Source organism: Podarcis pityusensis (assembly GCF_964106645.2).
Source record: "Podarcis pityusensis genome assembly, chromosome: 3".
Taxonomy (NCBI): domain Eukaryota; kingdom Metazoa; phylum Chordata; class Lepidosauria; order Squamata; family Lacertidae; genus Podarcis; species Podarcis pityusensis.
Genome location: NC_138026.1, coordinates 117,098,164 through 117,119,073, shown reverse-complemented (window position 1 = coordinate 117,119,073; position 20,910 = coordinate 117,098,164). Strand labels below are relative to the sequence as shown.

Genomic DNA, 20,910 nt, shown 5'->3' with positions numbered 1-20,910 from the left:
TGAAAAAACCAATATTTTTTTTGGGGGGGGGGAGACTATGAACCATCTAAAAGAGTCTCCTGGTACTGTTTTCTGCAGATGCAATAGAGTCAACAAAGAAGGTCCTCTTCACCATCACTGTCACCGCTCGGCAGGCTCCATGTTGAGCTCTAACCTGTGTTCAGTCTGCTTCAGAGCGAGTTTTTCGCCACCAGCACTCTAGCCGTCTCAGCAATTGTTTCATCACCCTCAGCTCTGGGGAAAATCAGGGGCCATCCAGGTTCCATGCAAACAGAGAGGGTGCTTTGGAACCAGGCAGCTGCTAGCCCTGGTTAGCTCATAGCTGTCAACCGTCCCTTATTTGGTGGGAAACTCCCTTATCCCAGCGCCGTGTCCCGCTGCTGTCCCTTATTGATGATGTCCCTTAAATTTCCCAGGTTTCAAAGGAAGTAGCTCCTCTCCCTCCCTCCCTGCCGCCCAGGGAGGAGGGAGGCTCCAACTGGGTTGCTTGGCTGCGTTGCTCACCCATTAAGGAGTCTAAGAATGACTGGGGGTGGAGCTTGCATGCCTTGTGCCGATCAAATCGGCCGCATTGCCTGGGGACTCACCTTTGCTCAGCGCTTCCCAGCGGAGAGGTGACGGTGGTTTTCCTTGCTGCACCCCCTTTGCCGGGTTGCTGCGCTGTGGGAACCACCGCTTGAGGCTTCGTTTGGCTGCTGACTGGGCTTTCTGCCTTTGGCTCAGAGGGGCTCAGAAGTTGAACATACTGTGCTGGGAAAATCCCTTATTTTGGCTGCTGATGCCTTATTTTCGAGGCTGCTGGTCCCTTGTTTTCAAATCTGTAAGTTGAAAGCTATGGGTTAGCTCCACATTACAGTGGGCCACCAGGGAATCTGCTGCAAGGCCATCAAGATAGGAGCCAATTCCTAGGGGCCTCCAATCAAATATTTGAAGGGGACATCCCCTAGGGTTGCCATATTTCAAGAAGTAAAATTCCTGGCACCTGCTTAAAAACCACCAAGATTGTTAAGCTTTTTGGAGGGAAACAAACCCAAATTGCTGGGGTGTTTTTTTGGCAGAAGCCTAACCCGGAAATAGTGATTTGGAACTGCTTTTCCCATCACGTTGCCATACATCCGAACTTTCCCAACGTTTTTACACCCAAAAACCAGGACACTTCATGTCTGGAACTTCATGTTATCAATTATATGCAGGTTGGAGTTTACCTCCGCTGCAATATTTTATTCAAGTTGGCACCCCGGCCATAAAACATGGGCCATCCTATAGCATTGCATCCTCTCAGTATTGCACATTATAGTCCCCTTTTCACAATGGTGATCATAATAATAGCAATATCGCATATGCAGTTGTTGTTGTTGTTTAGTCATTTAGTCATGTCCGACTCTTCATGACCCCATGAACCAGAGCATGCCAGGCACTCCTGTCTTCCACTGTCTCCTGTAGTTTGGTCAAACTCATGCTGGTAGCTTCGAGAACACTATCCAACCATCTCGTCCTCTGTCATCTCCTTCTCCTTGTGCCCTCCATCTTTCCCAACATCAGGGTCTTTTCCAGGGAGTCTTCTCTTCTCATGAGGTGGCCAAAGTATTGGAGCCTCAGCTTCAGGATCTGTCGTTCCCGTGAGTACTCAGGGCTGATTTCCTTCAGAATGGAGAGGTTTGATCTTCTTGCAGTCCATGGGACTCTCAAGAGTCTCCTCCAGCACCATAATTCAAAAGCATCAATTCTTTGGCGATAGCCTTCTTTATGGTCCAGCTCTCACTTCCATACATCACTACGAGGAAAACCATAACTTTAACTATACGGACGTTTGTTGGCAAGGTGATGTCTCTGCTTTTTAAGATGCTGTCTAGGTTTGCCATCGCCTTTCTCCCAAGAAGCATGCGTCTTTTAATTTCGTGACTGCTGTCACCATCTGCAGTGATCATGGAGCCCAAGAAAGTAAAATCTCTCACTGCCTCCATTTCTTCCCCTTCTATTTGCCAGGAGGTGATGGGACCAGTGGCCATAATCTTCCTAGCAGTAACTCAGTAGCAGTAGCGCAGCTTAATTATCAGGTACCCACGAGGCGAGATTTAGATTGCAAATAACACAGATATTCCTGGCTGTTTGTGAACACACGTCAGGTTTCCTATTGCACCATCGCCTCCAGATATATTGCACCATTGCCTTTGTGTTTATTTGTGTGGGTCTGTGTTCACCCTTCCTCGCCCCACAGCGATCCTGGGGGTCACACGCAACCTTTGCAAGGATGATGGAACGAGGAGGAAGCGGCGGCGCAAGAGCGAGCGGGCCCCTTTAAGGAACCCGGCTGCTTGCGAAGCCCCGCCCCGCCCCATCTTCACCCATGCCGCATCCGAGCCAATCCGGAGGCGCCGAGCGGCCGTCACGCCAGCCCCCGCGACGGCCTCATTGGGCGACGCGGCCCTGGCGCCAGCGCCGCGCGGCCACCGGGCGGCCTATCCGCCCTCCGAGCCAGGTGCGGCGCCCGCTGATTGGCTGCTGCTAGGGGACGGCCGTTGAGGGCACAGGAGGGGAGGGGGGCGGAGGAGGGAGGATGGCGATGCGCTTTCTTCGGGGTTGTCCGGGCATCTCGGCAGAGGAGGCTGTCAGGGCAGGGAGGGAGGAAGAGGAGCCGCCAGGGACTCATAGGGACTAGAAACCCTTCCAAGGAGACGGTAAGAGTGGGCAGGGGGGGGTGCAGATGGGGCAAAATACGGCAAGGGGCGGGGTCACAGGTAGATAGGTACGTAGGTAGGTAGGTGGGGGGCGGGAGGGAAGACCTCATAGGGACTAGAAAGCCTCCCAAGGAGACGGTAAGGGTGGGCGGGGGGAGACAGGTGGGGCGGAATAAGGCAGGGGCGGGGGGGGGAAGGAGGGAAACGGCGGGGTCACAGGTAGGCAGGTAGGTATGTATGGGGAGGGAAGACCTCATAGGGACTAAAAATCCTCTCAAGGAGATGGCAAGGGTGGGCGAAATAAGGCGGGGGGCGGAGTGGGGGGGCAGGAGGGAAACAACGGGGTCGCAGGTAGTAGGTAGGTAAGTAAGTAGGTAGGTAGGGGGAGGGAAGGGAAGCCCTCATAGGGACTAGAAACCCTCACAAGGAGACGGTAAAGGTGGGCAGGGGGGTGCAGATGGGGCAAAATAAGGTGGGGGGAAGGAGGGAAACGGCAGGGTCACAGGTAGGTAGGCAGGTAGGTATGGGGAGGGAAGACCTCATAGGGACTAGAAGCCCTCCCAAGGAGCCGGTAAGGGTGGGCAGGGGGAGACAGGTGGGGCAAAATAAGGCAGGGGGCGGGGTGGAGGCAGGAGGGAAACGGCAGGGTCACAGGTACATAGGCAGGTAGGTCGGTATGGGGAGGGAAGACCTCATAGGGACTAGAAACCCTCGCAAGGAGACGGTAAGGGTGGGTGGTGGGGTGGGGCAGGAGGGAAACAGTGGGGTCACAGGTAGGTGGGGGAAGGGGAGTGGGGAGACCTCATAGGGACTAGAAACCCTCCAGGGAGGGTAAGGGTAGGGGGACAGAGAAGGAGTGAATTAAGCCAGGGGGGTGGGGTGCGTGGGAAAGAGGAAAATTACAGGATCACAGGGAGGGAGGGGAGGGAAGACGTAATAGAGATTAGAAACCTCCAAGGAGGGTAAGGGTGGGGGGGGGTGTAGAGCAAGGGGAGGGAAAGATCTCATAAGGACTAGAAACCTCCAGGTAAGGTAAAGCAGGGATATAGAAGGGGCGAATTAAGGCAGGTGGGAAAGAAGAACACAGCAGGATCATAGGTAGGGAGGGAATGGGAATGGGAGGACATCAAAGGAACTAGAAACCAGGGAGAGGGAGGCTAAGGGTGGGTTGGGATCTAGAAGGGGTGAATTAAGTCAGGAGACAGGTGGGTGAGAAGAAGAGTGGGTAAAAAGGAAAGTAAAAGGTGAGGGGAAGGCTAGAGTAGGGGAATGAAGCCAGGTGGAGGAGGAGGAGGAGGAATAAGAAATTGGGAGTGGGAGAGGAAAGAAAAATTAAAGGAGAAAAGGAAATTGCTGATTCCACAGGGTGGAGAAAAAAAGAGGGATTTGGGGAGAAGGCTGGGCAGGGCAGGTCCTCATTAAATCTTATCGCTCTGGACACCCACAAATTGGCAGGTGAGACTGGAAGCTGATGGAGCTGTTCAAGAAATGGCTGGGCCACCCAGAAGAGCTGTACAACCTGGTGAGGTTTAAGATGGGAGGCTACAAGACGGTGATGCCTAAGATGGACCAGGTGAGTGAGCGACAGTGCACTGTGTTGAATGGGTGTGGAAAGAATGGGCTGTCTTGTTCCCTGGTTTTTAATTTGCTTGTTCCCTGGTTTTTAATTTTGCTGGCTAGGAAGGCCCTTAGCTCGGTGGTTACAGTGCCTGAAGTGTCCCAGGGTCGATGCTCAGTGTCTCTTAAGCAGGACTGGAAATGTTCCCATCTGAAACTCTGGAGAGCACTGCCAGTCTCTGGTGGTTCAGTATCTTGTTGCTCCCAGCGGCCAAAGGACCTCATAGGGCCAAAAGACCTCATAGCGGCCAGACAGACACTTCCAGGAAGCCCACCATCAAGCCATTAAGGAAATTGCATTCCCACAATGTTTTCCCCGCCCTCCAGCAACTGGCATATTAAGTGATAGCCTGCCTCTGGACATGGAAGTTCTATTTAGCGGTGCTGCCCAAACATCGTTTGGGAAGGGGCTGTAACTCAGTGGCGAAAACATCTGCTTGGCATGCTTTTTTATTGGATTGGTTGTGACTCTCCTTGAGTCGCTCATGTTCAGGCACAAAAGCAGAATAAAAATATTTTTTTAATAGATAAAATAGACCAGTAATAGAAAAAGATGGAGATGAGGAGCTGTTGTATGGGGTGTATGTCTTATTTTCTCTTTTCCCGTTCTGTTTTTTCATGCTTCATGCTTCTACCTTGTCAAGGAAGTGAGAGAAGAAATCATGGTTTCAGAAGGGGGTGGGGTGGGGCTGGAGAGACTCTGAAATCTGTAAAGTATTTTCAGACATATTTAATACACATTTTTAGTCTATTAATTGCAGCCGTTTAGCCAGAGACAATGGATTCATACTGTTTCCCAAAGTCCACAATCTAATGTCAGTCATGCAGGATTTGGAGCAGGTGAGGCAGGAACAAAGACAGACAAGAAATAATTGGAAAAAAATATTAATTTATAGCAATCAAATAAAATGCTATATTGTGAAATTACAGTGCCAGACAGGTCTTAAATCGGACCATGACGAAGCACTCTTGCACCTTAATTATGAATTGCTGCCTGTCAGATTTTATGAAAGGTATCAATTATATTTATTATGACTTTATATGTGCAGTCAACTTGCCTGTCCTCTGGACAAATGGTTTTGTTCCGTTTTCTTCCTTTCTCTTCCTTTCTCTCTTCTTTAAAGCGAAAAGCCCTTTCCCCCCACCAAATATCTCCAGCAGGATCTTGGGCCAAATCGCACTGTGCTGGAACTGCTGTTTTGGAGCACTTGATGGAAATTTCTTCTTGTAGTAGCAGCTGGGTGGGGGGCTACTTTGAATGCCAGATGCAGTGATGTGGGATCCAAACTTTCCTGCACAACTCCCTCGCCTCATTGCTATTTCACATTGCCCCAAATTCTCCAAGAAATCTTTGAAAATGGAAGGCAATTAAGTAAAACCCTTGTGGACATATTTATTTATTATTTATCTGCTGCACTTATTTCTTGCCATTTTTACCTCCAAGCTTTTTCCTCCAAGGAGCTTAATGTGGTTCTCCCCTTCCCCATTTAATATCCACAACAAGCCTGTAGTGTAGGTTAGGCTGAGAAGCAGTGACTGGCCCAAGGTCACCCAGTGAGCTTCATGGCTGAGTGGGTATTTGAACCCTGGTCTCCCAGGTCCTTGCCCAACACCCGACCCTCCTGCTGCTAGTTCTTTCTGATTCCAGAGCAGAAGATTTAATTTAAAGAGAAAAGGCAGGAATTGTTTGTTCCCCTTCTGCTCCTAGGATGTGCAGAGTATCCACACACCGGTTTCCTTTAGTGCGGGGCCACATTCCCTTTCCGGGGGGAGGCCCAAATGCCAGTGGTGGGTGGGGGAGAAGCAACAAATATAATTTCCCCCTTTCCATGGTAAGCAACATTTCACAGTCCACTCTGCATCCTTCATCCAGGCAAGCCAAAGGCATCTTGTTGGAAGTTTTGGCCAGACCGAAAAGGAACACAACCCTTGGGTGGAGTGGGCCCACTGGCTGGGGAGAGCCTTGGGGGCCAGACTGAGAGCCACGTTTAGCACACACACCCCAGGGTCTAAGGTTCCCCAGCCCTGCTTTTAGTGCAAAGGGTTAGCTACTCAAGGTCTGGCTGAGTCCCAGGGCTGGCTCTGTGTCTGCAGGGTTCCCTGGCAACTTGCCAGTCTGTGCATCCCGGTGGGAGCAGTTGAGACTGGGGACCGCACCATCATGTCCTTTTCCCACAGTGCTCCAAGGTGACGCCCCATCGGGTGCTCTGGGATCTTGTTGGAAATTTAAAACTCTGTGAGTGTGACTTTGTGGACCCAGCCACTGCTGCCAGACAGCAGGTGTGGGAGCTTCCTTCATCTGAGGATCACAGGGCGGTTTAGAAGATAAAAATACAAAAATAGTAACAAACAATAACACACACACATCCTCTTTAAAGGCCGGAGATGGTTTAATTAGCCAGAGTCCTGGGAGAAGAGGAATGTTTTCCCCGGGCGCCTAAAGATATGCAATGAAGGTGCTGGGCGAACTTCCCTGAGGAGAGCATCCCACAAGCGGGGAGCCACCACAGAAAAGGCCCGTTCTTGTGTTGCCACCCTCCAGATCTCATGGAGGAGGCACATAAAGAAGGGGTTCAGATGATGATTGCAGGGTCCAGGGCAGTTCATACGGGGAGAGGTATTGGAGCCCGGGAATGCCCCCAGGGTGCAGATGTCAGCCCTGCTGAATCCTCTCCACTAGGTCTTTGTTGGGCTACCTCTCTCGTCATCCCTGTTCACTGCTGGTGGTGTGTGTATTTATGTGTGCTCGCACAATGATGGGAGTTGAAGGCCCAAATCACAGATTTCCTCCCCCCCAACACTGGGTTCATTAGACACAAATGTTGGTGTCTAAGTGCAGCAGTTGGCGTCTTGACTCTGAAGAGAGCATCGCTGAATAGCTCTGGCGCTAACTTGACAAGTAGGAAAAGCCAGCAGGGGACTTAAGCCCCAGGAAATTAAGTGCCAGGAAGCTCAGAGGTACTTACTTCTCAGCAAAGACACAGTGAGGGAACCGCCAGAAGGCCCTTGGTGCTGGACCTCAGTGTCTGGACAGAATGATGGGGGTAGAGACGCTCCTTCGTATACAGTGGTACCTTGGGTTAAGTAATGTTATTAAATTATTTCAGCACATAACAACTAATGAACCATCCCACCCTACTCCCAGAAGCTGGTGTTCAAGCAATGCATACAAAGCAACAACCAAATAACTCAACTTCTTATGCCAGGCTACTATTTGGATAAAAGGCGATACTCAGTTTAAGTCAAGCAAAAAGTTTTATAAGGCTGTTTTCGTTATTAGCCGAAAACGAAATACGTACCTAATGCGCCAGGCAAAACTATACCTCTTCTCCCAGGCCTTTGGCTAATTAAGCAAACAAGGACGTTTCAAATTCGGCATGCATGTGGGGGGAGAAAATCGTTTGTTATGTCTTTTAATGAATTTTTTATATTGAAAACTGATCCTAAGAGGAAGGGCAGTATAGAAATTTAGCAAGTAACAGTCGAAATAATAAAAGCCGTGCCGTTCGGTTAAGCAGGAGTCTCCATGCGCTCCAAGACGCGCAAACGGTAAAGCCAAGTGCTGTTTAGTGGTTAAGGCGTTGGACTCGGACCCCGGCCGCGTGAGACCCGGGTTCAGATCCGCACGCACTCTCCCGCCACTCGGAGCCTGACCCACCTCGCACGGTTGTTGGTTGCAAGGATAACGCCGGGAGCAGGAGAGGAACCTCCGGCTGTTGGGGAAAGGTGGGAGATTCGAACGCGGCGAGAAATGAGATGGCAATTTAAAAGCGCCTAGGATCGCGCTGTGGATCCTGCTGCGCTTTCGTGGCGTGGGGTGGGGGGGATCTCTTTCCCCTTGAATGAAGGGAAAGGAGGAGGAAAGGAAAAGCTGGAGTTTGTATCGCCCAGGGCGCTTCTGCAAAGAGCCTGCAGGGAGCGCCCGGGGTTGGTTAAGTGGGCCAGGCGCGGCGCGGCGCCCGGGGAGGGAAGGAGGCGGGCCGGCCTCGGCTGCCTTCCCTCCCCGCCGAGGGAAGGGGCGGTGGGTGTGTCCGCTTCCCCTCTGGCTGCGCGCGCCCCGGATCCTTTCCCCCGCGCCCATGGCACGGGGCCAGGCGGGGGCCGTGTTGCTGGCCCGCTGAGCCGTGCGCCCGGGCGCGCCCCTCGTTCCCTCTCCATGGCCAGCGGCCCTTCCAAAGCCGCAACCTCCCTTTTCAAGCGTACTTTGGCCCTTTCCCCGCCCCGTGCTGGAGGAGCAGCAGGAGGATCGGGGCCGGGCGGCGGCTGCAGCAGCTGCTGTTGGGCCGGGGGCCGGGTGCGCTCGGCGTCCGGCCCGCACCGCCTCCAGCAGCCCCAGGCTCCGCCGCCGCTGGCTTCCCGGGGGACCCGTTTCCTGAGCGCGCCGCCGCCCTCTGTGCTCTTGTTGCAGGACTCGCTCAGCGACAGCCTCCGCCGCTGCTACCAGTACTTGAACCAGACCAGCCGGAGCTTCGCCGCCGTCATCCAAGCCCTCGACGGGGAGCTGCGGTGAGTTCCCCGGGGCCCGGGCGGGTGCGGGGCGCAGGGAGCGAGGGGCGCGCAAGCTTGCACGCTGGCTAAGGATGGAAAGGGTTAACTGCGTTGGTCTGGAAAGGAAAGGGTTAACCGTGCGCGCGCACGGGTTTTGTTATGGTCGCAAGTTTCGTGGGTTTTTCCCCTCCCCCTGGGGGAGGAGTGAAATCCGAATCGAAGTCCTGTGCCAGGCAGTGCGCTCCGAGTGATCGCGAAAAAAAGAAGCTTTGCTCCTGTGCTCCGCTTGGCACCGCCTGCTTGGCTGGAGCCTGGAAGTTTCAGCGCTGCAAAGCGTGGGTAGGTTTTCCTGCAATCTGGCGACCTCTTGCTAGACTACAACTCCCATCAGCCCCCAGGTGCTGAACATGCTGGCTGGGGAGCTGAGAGAGTCCCAAACTCTTCCGGAGGCACAAGGTTCAGAAAGGCTGGCTTGTAATACTGTACTCTCCAACATTTCTCTGATGAGCACAATTCAAAGTGTTGGTGCTGACTTTTAAAGCCCTAAACATCCTTGGTCCAGTATATCTGAAGGAGCGTCTTCACCACCATCATTCTGCCCAGACACTGAGGTCCAGCGCCGAGGGCCTTCCGGCGGTTCCCTCCCTGTGAGAAGTGAGGTTACAGGGAACAAGGCAAAGGGCCTTCTCGGTAGTGGTGCCCGCCTTGTGGAACTCCCTCCCACCAGATGTCAAAGAGAACAACAACTACCAGACTTTTAGAAGACATTTGAAGGCAGCCCTGGTTAGGGAAGCTTTAAATGTTTGATGCATTACTGTATTTTAATATTATGTTGGAAGCCGCCCAGAGTGGCTGGGGAAGCCCGGCCAGATGGGTGGGGTATTAATATTAATAATAATAATAATAATAATATATTGTTGTTGTTGTTATGTACCCCAGCTACTCTTGGCAGCTTCCAACATATATAAAAACATAACAAAGCATTAAACTTCCCTATACAGTGCTGTCTTCAGATGGCTTAGGGGTTAGCTAACTCCACACCCTCTAACATTTCTCTGATGAAAATAGAGACCATAGCTATCAACTTTTCCCTTTTCTTGCGAGGAATCGTATTCGGAATAAGAGAATTTCCCTTAAAAAAAGGAAAACATTGACAGCTATGATAGGGACATGTTAAGGAAAACGGGGACATTCTGGGATCAAATCAGAAACCAGGACTGTTTCTGTAAATCCAGGGACCCTTGGAAATATAGAGAATGGACAGAGGTTTTTATTTATTTTTATTTATTAATTTTTTTAATAGAGGTTTTGTCATTGCAGTTCCTGCATTGCAGGGGGTTGGACTAGATCACCCTTAGGGGTTCCTTCCAGCTCTGTGGTTCTGTGTAAGGCAGCCTTTGCCTGGTTGGGCTGTTTTCTCCATTGACTGCCCAGGGCTGTCAGCTCTGACCGGCAATGGCTCTCCCCAGCAGATGGTGGGTGTTGCACCTGGGTCCTTCTGCATGCCAAACAGCAGTGCCCTTAGCATGGAGGGAGGTCCCAGAGCATGAGCTCTGCTTGCTGAGCAGACAGCTCCTCCCCCAAACAAGGTATTGGGTTGGCCTGTGAAATCAAGAGAACATCGTGGTTTGGCAGCTTCCACCAACTTAAAAAGATCCGACGTCCATTTCTTACGAGGCGGTGAAAATGCAATTCCAGGAAGGAATTGCATCTGGCTTAGCCTCCTGGTGCAATTCTCCTGGTGCAATTCTCAAACTTCCAGCATCAACCTTTCTTAAGACCATAAGAACAGCTTGCACAATAAGCTAGCGGCTCACCTAGTCCAGCATCCTGCTTTCACATTTGCCTTTTGCTGGTGCAATGCCAGTCTCCTCTGGAGTAAGGATATGGGAGCCAGCAGCATGCAGTCTAGCCCCTAATGAAATCTAGATTGCTTTTTTGTTGCTGTAAATATTGAATTGATTCTGTTAAATCGTTGGCTTTGGACCTCTTGGAATTCCCTGGCATGCTCTGCATTTTGTCTATTTGAATTCTGAACGTTTGCAGTTACTTGCCTGTGTCTTTCGCAGCCTATTCTGGCACAGCACACACCTGTTGCATCTTAGCAAGTTCAAGATATTCTCTGAGCTGCCCTTTGCATCACTGCAAACGGGCCTCCTCCTCCACCCTGTTTTATGGGCACACGTAAAGTTAATTCCAGAGCAATTAACTTTAATTTAGCCGCCTCTGAGAAAGAATGAAAGGCGAAGTGCAGACAATGACACCGTTTCCTATACATAGCGGAGTGTGTGTGTCTGCGTGGGGTAAAAAAATGCAGGAGGTTTCCTGCAAATTGCTTCAGCCAGACTGCAGAGGGTGACCCAGTCTTGCTGCCCATTAAACAAGCTGGCGCAGTTAAATATATGAAAATGAAGTGTTTCATCCAGGAAAGTGGTGCTGATCTGTAATTATAATAGCAAAGAACTGGACTGAATTTTGGAAAGTTAAATAAGATAAAAATATATTGTCCAAAACCGGTTTGAAGTCCATATTGTGATATCAGTTATTGACCTGGCAATATACAGTGGTACCTTGGTACTCGAACGGCTTGCCTCCCGTACAAATCGACTCCCGAACGCTGCAAACCTGGAAGTAACTGTTCCGGTTTGCAAGTGTTTTTTGGAAACTGAACGTCCGACGAAGCTTTCATTTGAGGGCAGGAAGCTCCTGCAACCAATTGGAAGCCACACCTTCGTTTTCCAACGGTTTCCAGAGTCGAACGGCCTCCCGGAACGGATTAAGTTCGAGAACCAAGGTACCACTGTATTGCGAATCATGATGTGTGCGTTCAAAAATCACCATGAGGGAAAAACCATGAAGCCATCCAATGTTTCTCTCGGTTCCTGCAGCCTCTGTTAACTCTGTTGGCTCATAGCTCTCCCCTGCCTCCTGCAGGGGGGCAGCAAATCACAAGAGCAGGTCTTGGCAAAAGTCACAACACAGGAAAAACCGTGAATCCAGCCAATGCCTCTACATATCTCCATCCTTATTTCAGACATGGTGATATATCGGTATATTATGATGCTTAGCTGGAACCCAGATATCAGCCAGCCCTGTGCGCTGCCTCCACAGTCAGAGGCTGTCTGCTGCAGAATTCCAGTTGTGGAAACTGCAAATGGGTGGCATGCTGCAGCCATGATGGTCTCTTGGATGGCTTCCCCGTAGGGCATCTGGTTGGCTACGGTGAGGACAGGATGCCCAGACTAGATGGGCCCCTGGGCTGATGCAGCTCTCCCTGCAAGGTTGATGCTGGCAGTCTTTGAATTGCACCAGGAGGCTCATCTGGAGCCGACACGAAGTTCCTTTATTTGCAGCTGTGTGCTGCGATCCTTCCTAATAGAAACGAATGATCCACAGTGGACTTGCGATAAAGTTAAGAATGATGATCTATAATGAACTTAAGAAAATATTTAAATATACCTCCTCCCAAAAACCAGAAGCCTTCCTGCTGGGTTTGATGGGGAAAGAGATCAAGAAATCGGACCAAAGACTGTTTATGTACGCCACAGCAGCGGCAAGAAACATGTTGGCCCAAAATTGGAAATTACAAGAAATCCCCACCATTTTGGAGTGGCAGATGAAAATGATGGACTATGTGGAGTTAGCCAAGCTGACCGGCAGGATTCGAGATCAGGACGATTGGAGATTCATAGAAAGTTCGAGTAAATTTACAGTGTACTTAAAGGATAATTGTAAAACTCTAAAAATACTGGCAGGATTGAAATAACTCCTACAATGCAATAGATAAGAGGTTTAGTATTAAAATACATGATTTAAAAGAATAAGGGAAACCTGTTGAAGGGAAGGAGGGAAGTCACAAGCTCGGCAGAGCTAAAAGTATATATGTGGTTTGATGTATTGTATAAAACTGTTGAGAAAAGAATAACAATTTATTGATTTTTTTAAAAAGAAAGAAATGAAGGATCCACAGAGCTTTCACGCTGGCTGAAGTTGCCAAACACAATGTTCTCTCTCTCTTCCTTTGGCTTCCCGTCATTTCACAGGCCAATCTAAGGCCTGGTTTCTGGGGAGGAGTAACCTCTTGGTAGCACATGCTTTGGGGAGAAGGGACCTCGCTCCGTGGTCTGGGCACCTGCTTTGTCTGCAGAAGAAGCCAGGTTCCATCCCCAGCATCTCTAGGTAGAAAGGGCCAGGTGGCAGGAGACAGCTGCTGCCGGTCAGAGTAGAGTATTCTGTGTTGTGGGTGGGTAGATGGCTACCAAACAGTCTCAGATAAAGGTAAAGGGACCCCTGACCATTAGGTCCAGTCGTGGCCAACTCTGGGGTTGCGTGCTCATCTCGCTTTATTGGCCGAGGGAGCCGGCGTACAGCTTCCGGGTCATGTGGCCAGCATGACTAAGCCACTTCTGGCGAACCAGAACAGCACACGGAAACACCGTTTACCTTCCCGCCGGAGCGATACCTATTTATCTACTTGCACTTTGACGTGCTTTCGAACTGCTAGGTTGGCAGGAGCAGGGACCGAGCAACAGGAGCTCACCCTGTCGCGGGGATTCAAACTGCCGACCTTCTGATCGGCAAGTCCTAGGCTCTGTGGTTTAACCCACAGTGCCACCCGCATCCCTAAAACAGTCTCAGAGGCAGCCCTAAATAATATCCTGTCTCTTTAGGAGCTATGGAGACATAGGAAGCTGCCCTTTACTGAGTCAGACCATCGTTCCATCCAACTCAGTCCTGCCCACACTGAGTGGTAGCAGGGGGTTGGACTAGTTGACCCTTGGGTCACTTCCAATTTTATTATTCTATTGGCTCTCAAGCAGGACTTTCCCAGCCTTTTCTGGAGATGCCAGGAATCGAACGTGGGAAGCCAGCTGCTTGCAAGGTGGATGTTCCACCCCCTGTGCTAGGAGGGTCCTTCAACTCAGACCTCTTTCCTCCTCGTCCTCAGCCATGCTGTGTGCATCTTCTACCTGGTGCTCCGAGCCCTGGACACGATCGAGGACGACATGACGATCAACCTGGAAACCAAGGTCCCCATGCTCCACAACTTCCACTCCTACCTGTATCAGCCGGACTGGAAATACATGGACAGCAATGAGAAGGACAAGCAAGTTTTGGAAGACTTCCCGACGGTGAGCAATTTGGCCAGTCGGTCCTGCGTTCGTGTGGTCTTTTTAAGTTGGCTGTGCAAATCCTGACATGGCCAGTTTGCTATAGTATCTGCAGAATGGGTGCTTGGCAGCAGATAGGAAGTTGGTTTTATGATGGTCTCTTTCTGAGCCATCTCTTCTCAAGGGGGTTTAGCAGCACTTTTAAGGTGCCGGGGGGGGGGGAACAACAGTGTGGCCCCCGAATTCAATTAAGTGCCTCCTATGATGCTTCAGTCTTCAAGGGATAAACACAGGTCTTAGACGGGTCTAACTACTGCACGTTCTGGGAAGTTGCTCGCCTGATTGCGAAGTATTTGGACGCCTCTTGAGATATAACTAAATTTCCTGAGAATGAAGAGCAGGTTTCTGTCTGTGTTTGGCTGCAGTTGGGTGCCATTTTGAGATGTGCAAATTTTGTTCTGTTTTGTTTTTTTTAAATCATTTTTATTTGATTTTACAATACAAAATTATTTTAAACATTCAAAAACATAACCATATACAGAGATTCCCCGGAATCTCAGGACTCCCCCCTCCCCCCTCCCTGGAGTCCCATTTTAATCAATTAAAACTGCATCTTCTTCCATACTCTTATTATATCAATCCATATTTTCCATGCTGATTGTTGCACTACTAGTGAAATCAAAATCCTTCCAGTGTTTCCATCTGCTTACGGTAGTCTTTTAAATAGCTTATAAATTTTCCCCATTCTCTTGTAAAGTTTTTATCTTCTTGATTCCCGAGTTTTCCAGTCAACTTTGCCATTTCGGCATAGTCCACCCGCTTGGTTTGCCATTCTTCTAATTGGGTCCCATCAAGATGGTGAGCTGGATCTTTCACAACTGACCTGATTTTAACCACTGGTTTCAAAACTGCACTGACATTTTGGGTTTCTTAGAATTTCTGAGCAATGTCAGAGACAAGGCCGCTGGCTCCCTATTAGTGCGAAGGCAAGATTCGACAATTGGTTTCTTGAAAAAGTTACCACATCAAATGCGTCCTTAAAGTTGCAGCTGGACAATAATCTGGTCCTGAACCAAGGGGCGAGGGAGACTGTGGCCCTCTAGATATTATAGACTCCAGTTCCCATCGGTCCTAGTGAGTGATGAGAGATGATGGGAGTTGTAGTCCAATACTATAGGTTCTCCACTCCTGCCTTCAAGTTACTATAATTCCTGGGCTCTTTGGCTGCAATCCCATAACCGCTTTCCCGGGAGAAAGCTCCACTGAACTTGATGGGACTTGACTTCTGAGTAGACCTGTGCCTACTATCAAAGTGGTTACCCTTTGTCAGACTGGTTACACTTTGGCCCTAGAAAGAGGTGTATAGGTCCGTTTCTCTTAAATTCAGAAACTTCATCCTTACCCTTGTTTTGAATTAGCTCATTTCGTTTCCTCCTGTCACTTGTGGTTATCGCCTTAGATCTCCTTGGAGTTCCGCAACCTGGCAAAGATCTACCGAGATGTGATTGCTGACATCTGCCACAAGATGGGTCTGGGGATGGCTGAGTTTTTGGAGAAGAAGGTGGATTCTGAGAAGGAGTGGGACCAGGTGAGCAGAATTAGGAAGGGGTCCCCAGGGAATCTACTTGGGGCTGAAACCTGTGTGTTCAGGAAACGTGCCGAAATGGATCCAACTTGCAGTGTGGGATGTCCTTCATAGGTTTAGCAGTTGGCAGGCAAAATCATGCACCCCTTGCTCCTTGGTCTGTTTCTTATTCTTTATTGCGTCGTCCTGTTCCAATTGCTGCTGGCGGTTCCCTCATTGCGACATGTGAGTTTACAGGGAACCAGGCAGAGGGCCTTCTCGGTGGTGGCACCCGCACTGTGGAACGCCCTCCCATCGGATGTCAAGGAAATAAGCAGCTATCCTATTTTTAAAAGACACCTGAAGTCAGTCGCACAATCACACAAGTAGCTGAACTGCGTTCCACACAGTCGCAAAAACAAATGAACTGAAAAGGCCTCAAAAACAAAAATGCAAAATAAATAGCAAAAGCAAAACAATAAGAAATTCTTTTGAGATTTACGCCGTAATGCTTTTTTTCATTGATGTGGAAAACTGGCAGTCATGTTTGTGCTTATGCAAACCCTCCCTTACCGTGTGCCAGACAAAGGAGGGAGATGGAAAGCCTCAAGTGATGCAGCTCTTTTAATAAGTAGATTAAACAAAAAAAACCCCATGCTATAGCTAAGATGGATTGATTGATTTCTCTCTCTAGTATTGCCATTACGTCGCTGGCCTGGTGGGCATTGGCCTGTCCCAGCTCTTTTCTGCGTCGAAGCTGGAAGACCCCATCGTCGGGCAGGACACAGAGCTGGCCAACTCCCTGGGGGTTTTCCTGCAGAAAGTCAACATCATCCGGGACTACTTGGAGGATGAGCTGGAAGGCCGGGAGTTTTGGCCCAAAGAGGTAAAGCAAGGGGCGACAAGAGAGAAGAGAGGGAAAGCTGTGACATTTGGTCCAGGGGATGGAGACCACCTGTTTTGATGGAACACGAGAAATGGGCCTTTTCTGTGGTGGCTCCCCACTTGTGGAGAGACTCGTCTGGCATATCTTTAGATGCCAGGCAAAAACATTCCTCTTCTCCCAGGCCTTTGCCTAATTAAACAACCTATGGCCTTTTAAACTCTTATGTGTGTGGCAGGGTATTGTCTTTATTTGATGATGATGATGATATATAATTTATTTATACCCTGCCCACCTCGCTGGGTTTCCCCAGCCACTCTAGGCAGCTTAAAACATATCTAAAAATAATAATAATAAATCAGTCATTAAAAACTTCCCTAAACAGGGCTGTCTTTGGGTGACGGGCAGTACAGAAATTTAATAAGTAAACAAAAGTAATATATATATATATATATATATATATATATATATATATATACACACACACACACACATACACTATATATACACACACACACACACACACACACACACACACACACTAAGCCTCCTCCCCACAAGGAACTAGATATGTAGGCTGTTGCTGGGTATTTTGATCTGCTTCTAGTTTATTGCCGAATTTATTTAATTCCCCACCACCTGCAATGTTTAAAATAGTTTCTTTCGGCTAGGTTTTTTGTTTGTTTTGTTTTTACCAATAATTGTATTGCTTTGTTCTCTTTGTAAACCCCTTTGAGGTTTGCTTTTTAAAAACAAAACAAAGAAAGTGGTGTGTGGATTTTACGAAATAAATATATAATAAATGGGGACAAAATGTATCGAGTCGGATAAAAACCAATCATTTAACAAAACTGGAATAAAATGAAAGTTGCAAACGAACAGACAGACACCACACAAGCTTAAATACGTAAGCAAAGAACTAGTGGGAAGAGGAAATTCTCAGGGCAGGGCTGCATAGCCACTCTCAGTTCACATCCTGCATCAACGGGGGTCAGACTAGATGACCGTTGGGGATCCCTTCCAGTTGTATGACTCTGATAGCTTCTCGGTGTCTCCCAGGTTTGGAGCAAGTACGCGAAGAAGCTGTCTGACCTGACCAAGCCGGAGAACATCGACAAGGCTGTTCAGTGCATGAATGAGCTCATCACCAACGCCTTGCACCACGTCCCTGACGTCTTGACGTATTTGTCCCGCCTGAAGAACCAGAGCGTCTTCAACTTCTGCGCTATTCCGCAGGTGGGTAGGGGCGCGTGGCTTGCAAAGCTGTCTCCCGCTTCGGAGGTGCTCTTCTGTTTTCTTTCATCTCCCATTAACAGGGCCGGATTCAGGTTTGATGAGGCCCTAAGCTACTGAAGGTAATGGGGCCCTTTATATGTCCAGCCGTCCTTTGTCAACAACAAATTGCCACTGTTTTTTTTGTTGTTGAATATATGCTATATGTGGAAACAAAACAAAACAAAATTCCTTCCAGTAGCACTGTTTAGATTTGGGCAGCTTTTCTGCTGTACAGTCATACCTCGAGTTGTGTTTGCTTCACGTTGTGTTTTTTCAGGTTACAAATGTGCTAGTAAGCTTTCCTTTGCAGAGTGCTGTACATTGCTCTGGATTTATTTGTATCTGATGACCTTTTTTTTAAAAAAAGCTTTATTAGAACAATACATACATTTTACAAAACAATAACAACAAACTGAAACACCAAAAACATCACATGAAGTTCAGATAACACAAGGGGATGAATGGAAGTCAAGAGAACATGTATCTAATGACTTTTGATAGCCCAGAATCAAGCAGGATTGTTTTTGTGACTTCTCTTCTTCTCCCCCCTCCACTCCTGGTCCCCAGGTGATGGCCATCGCCACGTTGGCTGCCTGCTACAACAACCAGCAAGTCTTCCGGGGAGTGGTGAAGATTCGGAAGGGACAAGCTGTCACTCTGATGATGGACGCAACAAACATGCAGGCTGTTAAAGCCATCATGTACCAGTATGTGGAAGAGGTGAGTTCATGATTGCCGTAGGTTTTATTTCTGTGCCTCTTTTCCATGGTAGAACCATACTCAAAGCGTCTTACGCCAACATACAGAATAAAATACAGCAACATTTCAAGGTAAGTTACAAAACCGAACTCAACTTAAATGAACATCAACAGGGCAAACGAAGATCTCACGTCTTCTAAAAGTTGCATAGTGTGGTTATAAACTTGAGATTGGCAAACCTCAGTCAGTTGACCTACTGGTGGGGCTGGAAATTAAGAGCAGACAAATTTGGGGGCTGCCTGCTGTGGCGTCCGCGACTGGACCTAATGGTCAGGGGTCCCTTTACCTTTACCTTTACTTTGCTTCTGGTGTGTTAAGGCAATAAAACGCGGCCACTTGGCTTCTGGTGTGTTGCTGTTATTAAACAATAAATAACAGCAGAGCTGTTTGGACGAATGCTGCCTTAGTGAAAGCTGGTTCTTCTCTCCTGCAGATCCATCAGAAGATCCCAAGTACAGATCCTTCCTCCAGCAAGATACAGCAGATCATTGCCTCTGTCCGATCCGTTAGCCTACCCAGTGGCACCCTGGTCTCCCGGACCCATTACTCTCCCATCTACCTGTCCTGCGTGATGCTCTTAGCTGCGTTGAGCTGGCAGTACCTGAGCACCGTGTCGAAAGCCGCAGAGGAATACGTCCATACAGGCGAGAACTGAGAGCAGATTTCCCAGGATGCCACGCCCTTCGCTGCGGGATGGAATATGCTGCTGTTATTATTTCCTTGCCCCTTGGGAATGGGAGAACTCATAGATGTCCCAGGACTGTTGGAGAAGGGCTTGGAACCTTGCAAGCTAAAGTTGGAGCCAGAAGATTTCACCTAGAAAGCAATTACTTGCTAGCTTTGAAGCGTCTAACAAATTGCAGTTTCCAGACCTCTAATTTTTTCCTTCCTCTTTTGGAAGAACTGGTTACAGGCAAGTCTGTCATTGGAGTCTGTCTTAATATATTTTTCCTTCCATTTCTTTCCTGCAGACCCGTTTGGATCTGCGTCTTTTTGTGTGTTTTTGACATAGAGTGTTTTTTAACTAGAGTGTTTGAAGGTGCCTCTTTGTCGCTTGTGAATTTTGACAGTAAAAAGGGAAAGAAAAAAATACTGTGATGAAGCCTCCTGCTCTCTTTTTCTTCTGTTTTTATTCAAGTTGTTAAAATTCAGCAACCAAAGCAACACAAGAGTCCATGATGTGGTTATCTTGAGTCGGGCTTATTTAGAAATCACAGCAAGTTCTAATATTTACCAAGGATTTACCCCGGCTCGTTTTAGAACGGGCCTTCTCTGCAGTGACTCCCCGTCTGGCGCCGTAATTGAACACCTTTAGGTGCCAGGCAAAAATGTTCCTTTTTAAGCAGGCCTTCGGTTGATCTTACTGACATCCAACACCCTTTTAGAATGTGGTTCTTTTCTGGAAGGGTGTTATTGGGTTATTGTTTTTGGTTTGATTTTATATGTTGTGGTCTTGCTTGTGAACCGCCCTGAGACCTCCGGGTATAGGGCGGTGTATCAATTGAATTAATAATAATAATAATAAGCAGCAGCAGACCTTTGACACGTTTCTCCCACCACAGACCCCTCTGGCAAACCTTAAAGGTTAGATTTCTATATTGTAAAGCTAAGCTAAGGGATTTTGTGGTAGTAACAAAACACACATTGTGGGTGGCATCCTTGTTTTAACAGAGGGATTGTTTTTACGGGATTCTTTGATGTGGAACGTGGATTGCAAAATGCACACAACTGACAGGCAATTTCTTTGCTTCTGGTTGGTGCAAAAGCCTATGAGTTTGAACAGGCACCCCCAAACTTGGCCCTCCAGCTGTTTCTGGACTACAACTCCCATCATCCCTAGCTAACAGGACCAATGGTCAGGAATGATAGGAAATGTAGTCCCAAAACATCTGGAGGGCCGAGTTTGGGGATGCCCAAGTTTGAGGGTCAGCATTTGAGAAGCAGGCTCACTCGCTTTCAATCCTGTGACTGGCTTTGTTCTAAGATGCTCGAGGTTCCCAGGCGTTGTTTTCATGGGAGGACTACAACTCCCATGATCCATAGCCAGCAGAGGCAGCAGTCATGGATGATGGGAGCGGTAGTCCAACAACATCTGAGAGACCAAGTTAGAGAATGCTTTAGACCAGTCTTTCTCAATCTCCCTTATTTGGAGAAGAACGTCTATTGTGTGTGTTCTCAAAAAGGTCTGAGGCCAGGCTGCTGAGATGGGCCCTTTAATAAAAATAACTTGGGGACAATCAGTAGAATGCATCATCGTTCCTAGGCAAGGGGCTGTTTTTATGTTCAGTAAAGGTAAAGGGACCCCTGACCATTGGGTCCAGTCGTGGCCGACTTTGGGGTTGCGGCGCTCATCTCGCTTTATTGGCTGAGGGAGCTGGCGTACAGCTTCCGGGTCATGTGGCCAGCAAACCAGAGCAGCGCACGGAAACGCCATTTACCTTCCCGCTGGAGTGGTACCTATTTATCTACTTGCACTTTGACGTGCTTTCGAACTGCTAGGGGGGACAGGAGCAGGGACCGAGCAACGGGAGCTCA

The 20,910-nt window shown here is 48.7% G+C and overlaps 1 protein-coding gene across 2 annotated transcripts; it reads left to right on the top strand.

Annotated features, from left to right (window-relative positions):
- The first annotated feature begins 2,521 nt into the window (after positions 1-2,521).
- FDFT1 (farnesyl-diphosphate farnesyltransferase 1) lies at positions 2,522-20,612 on the top strand. Of its 2 annotated transcripts, XM_081001078.1 has the most exons (9): positions 2,522-2,678; positions 4,134-4,251; positions 8,704-8,801; positions 13,732-13,915; positions 15,354-15,482; positions 16,153-16,344; positions 17,401-17,577; positions 18,184-18,336; positions 18,809-20,612. In XM_081001078.1, exons 2-9 carry the CDS (start codon positions 4,150-4,152, stop codon positions 19,028-19,030), a joined length of 1,257 nt encoding a protein of 418 aa, XP_080857204.1. In that variant the 5' UTR covers positions 2,522-2,678; positions 4,134-4,149; the 3' UTR covers positions 19,031-20,612. The 2 variants fall into 2 exon arrangements, with proteins under 2 accessions (XP_080857204.1, XP_080857203.1); XM_081001077.1 differs by lacking the exons at positions 2,522-2,678; positions 4,134-4,251 and having other exon boundaries at positions 8,366-8,801.
- Positions 20,613-20,910: the final 298 nt, after the last annotated feature.

Bases quoted from the DNA above. Each gene is read 5' to 3' on its own strand.
- FDFT1 (XM_081001077.1), top strand. From the start codon at position 8,452: ATGGCCAGCGGCCCTTCCAAAGCCGCAACCTCCCTTTTCAAGCGTACT. The intron at 8,802-13,731 runs GTGAGTTCCCCG...CCTCGTCCTCAG, and splicing joins GCCCTCGACGGGGAGCTGCG to CCATGCTGTGTGCATCTTCT. The intron at 17,578-18,183 runs GTGGGTAGGGGC...CCTGGTCCCCAG, and splicing joins ACTTCTGCGCTATTCCGCAG to GTGATGGCCATCGCCACGTT.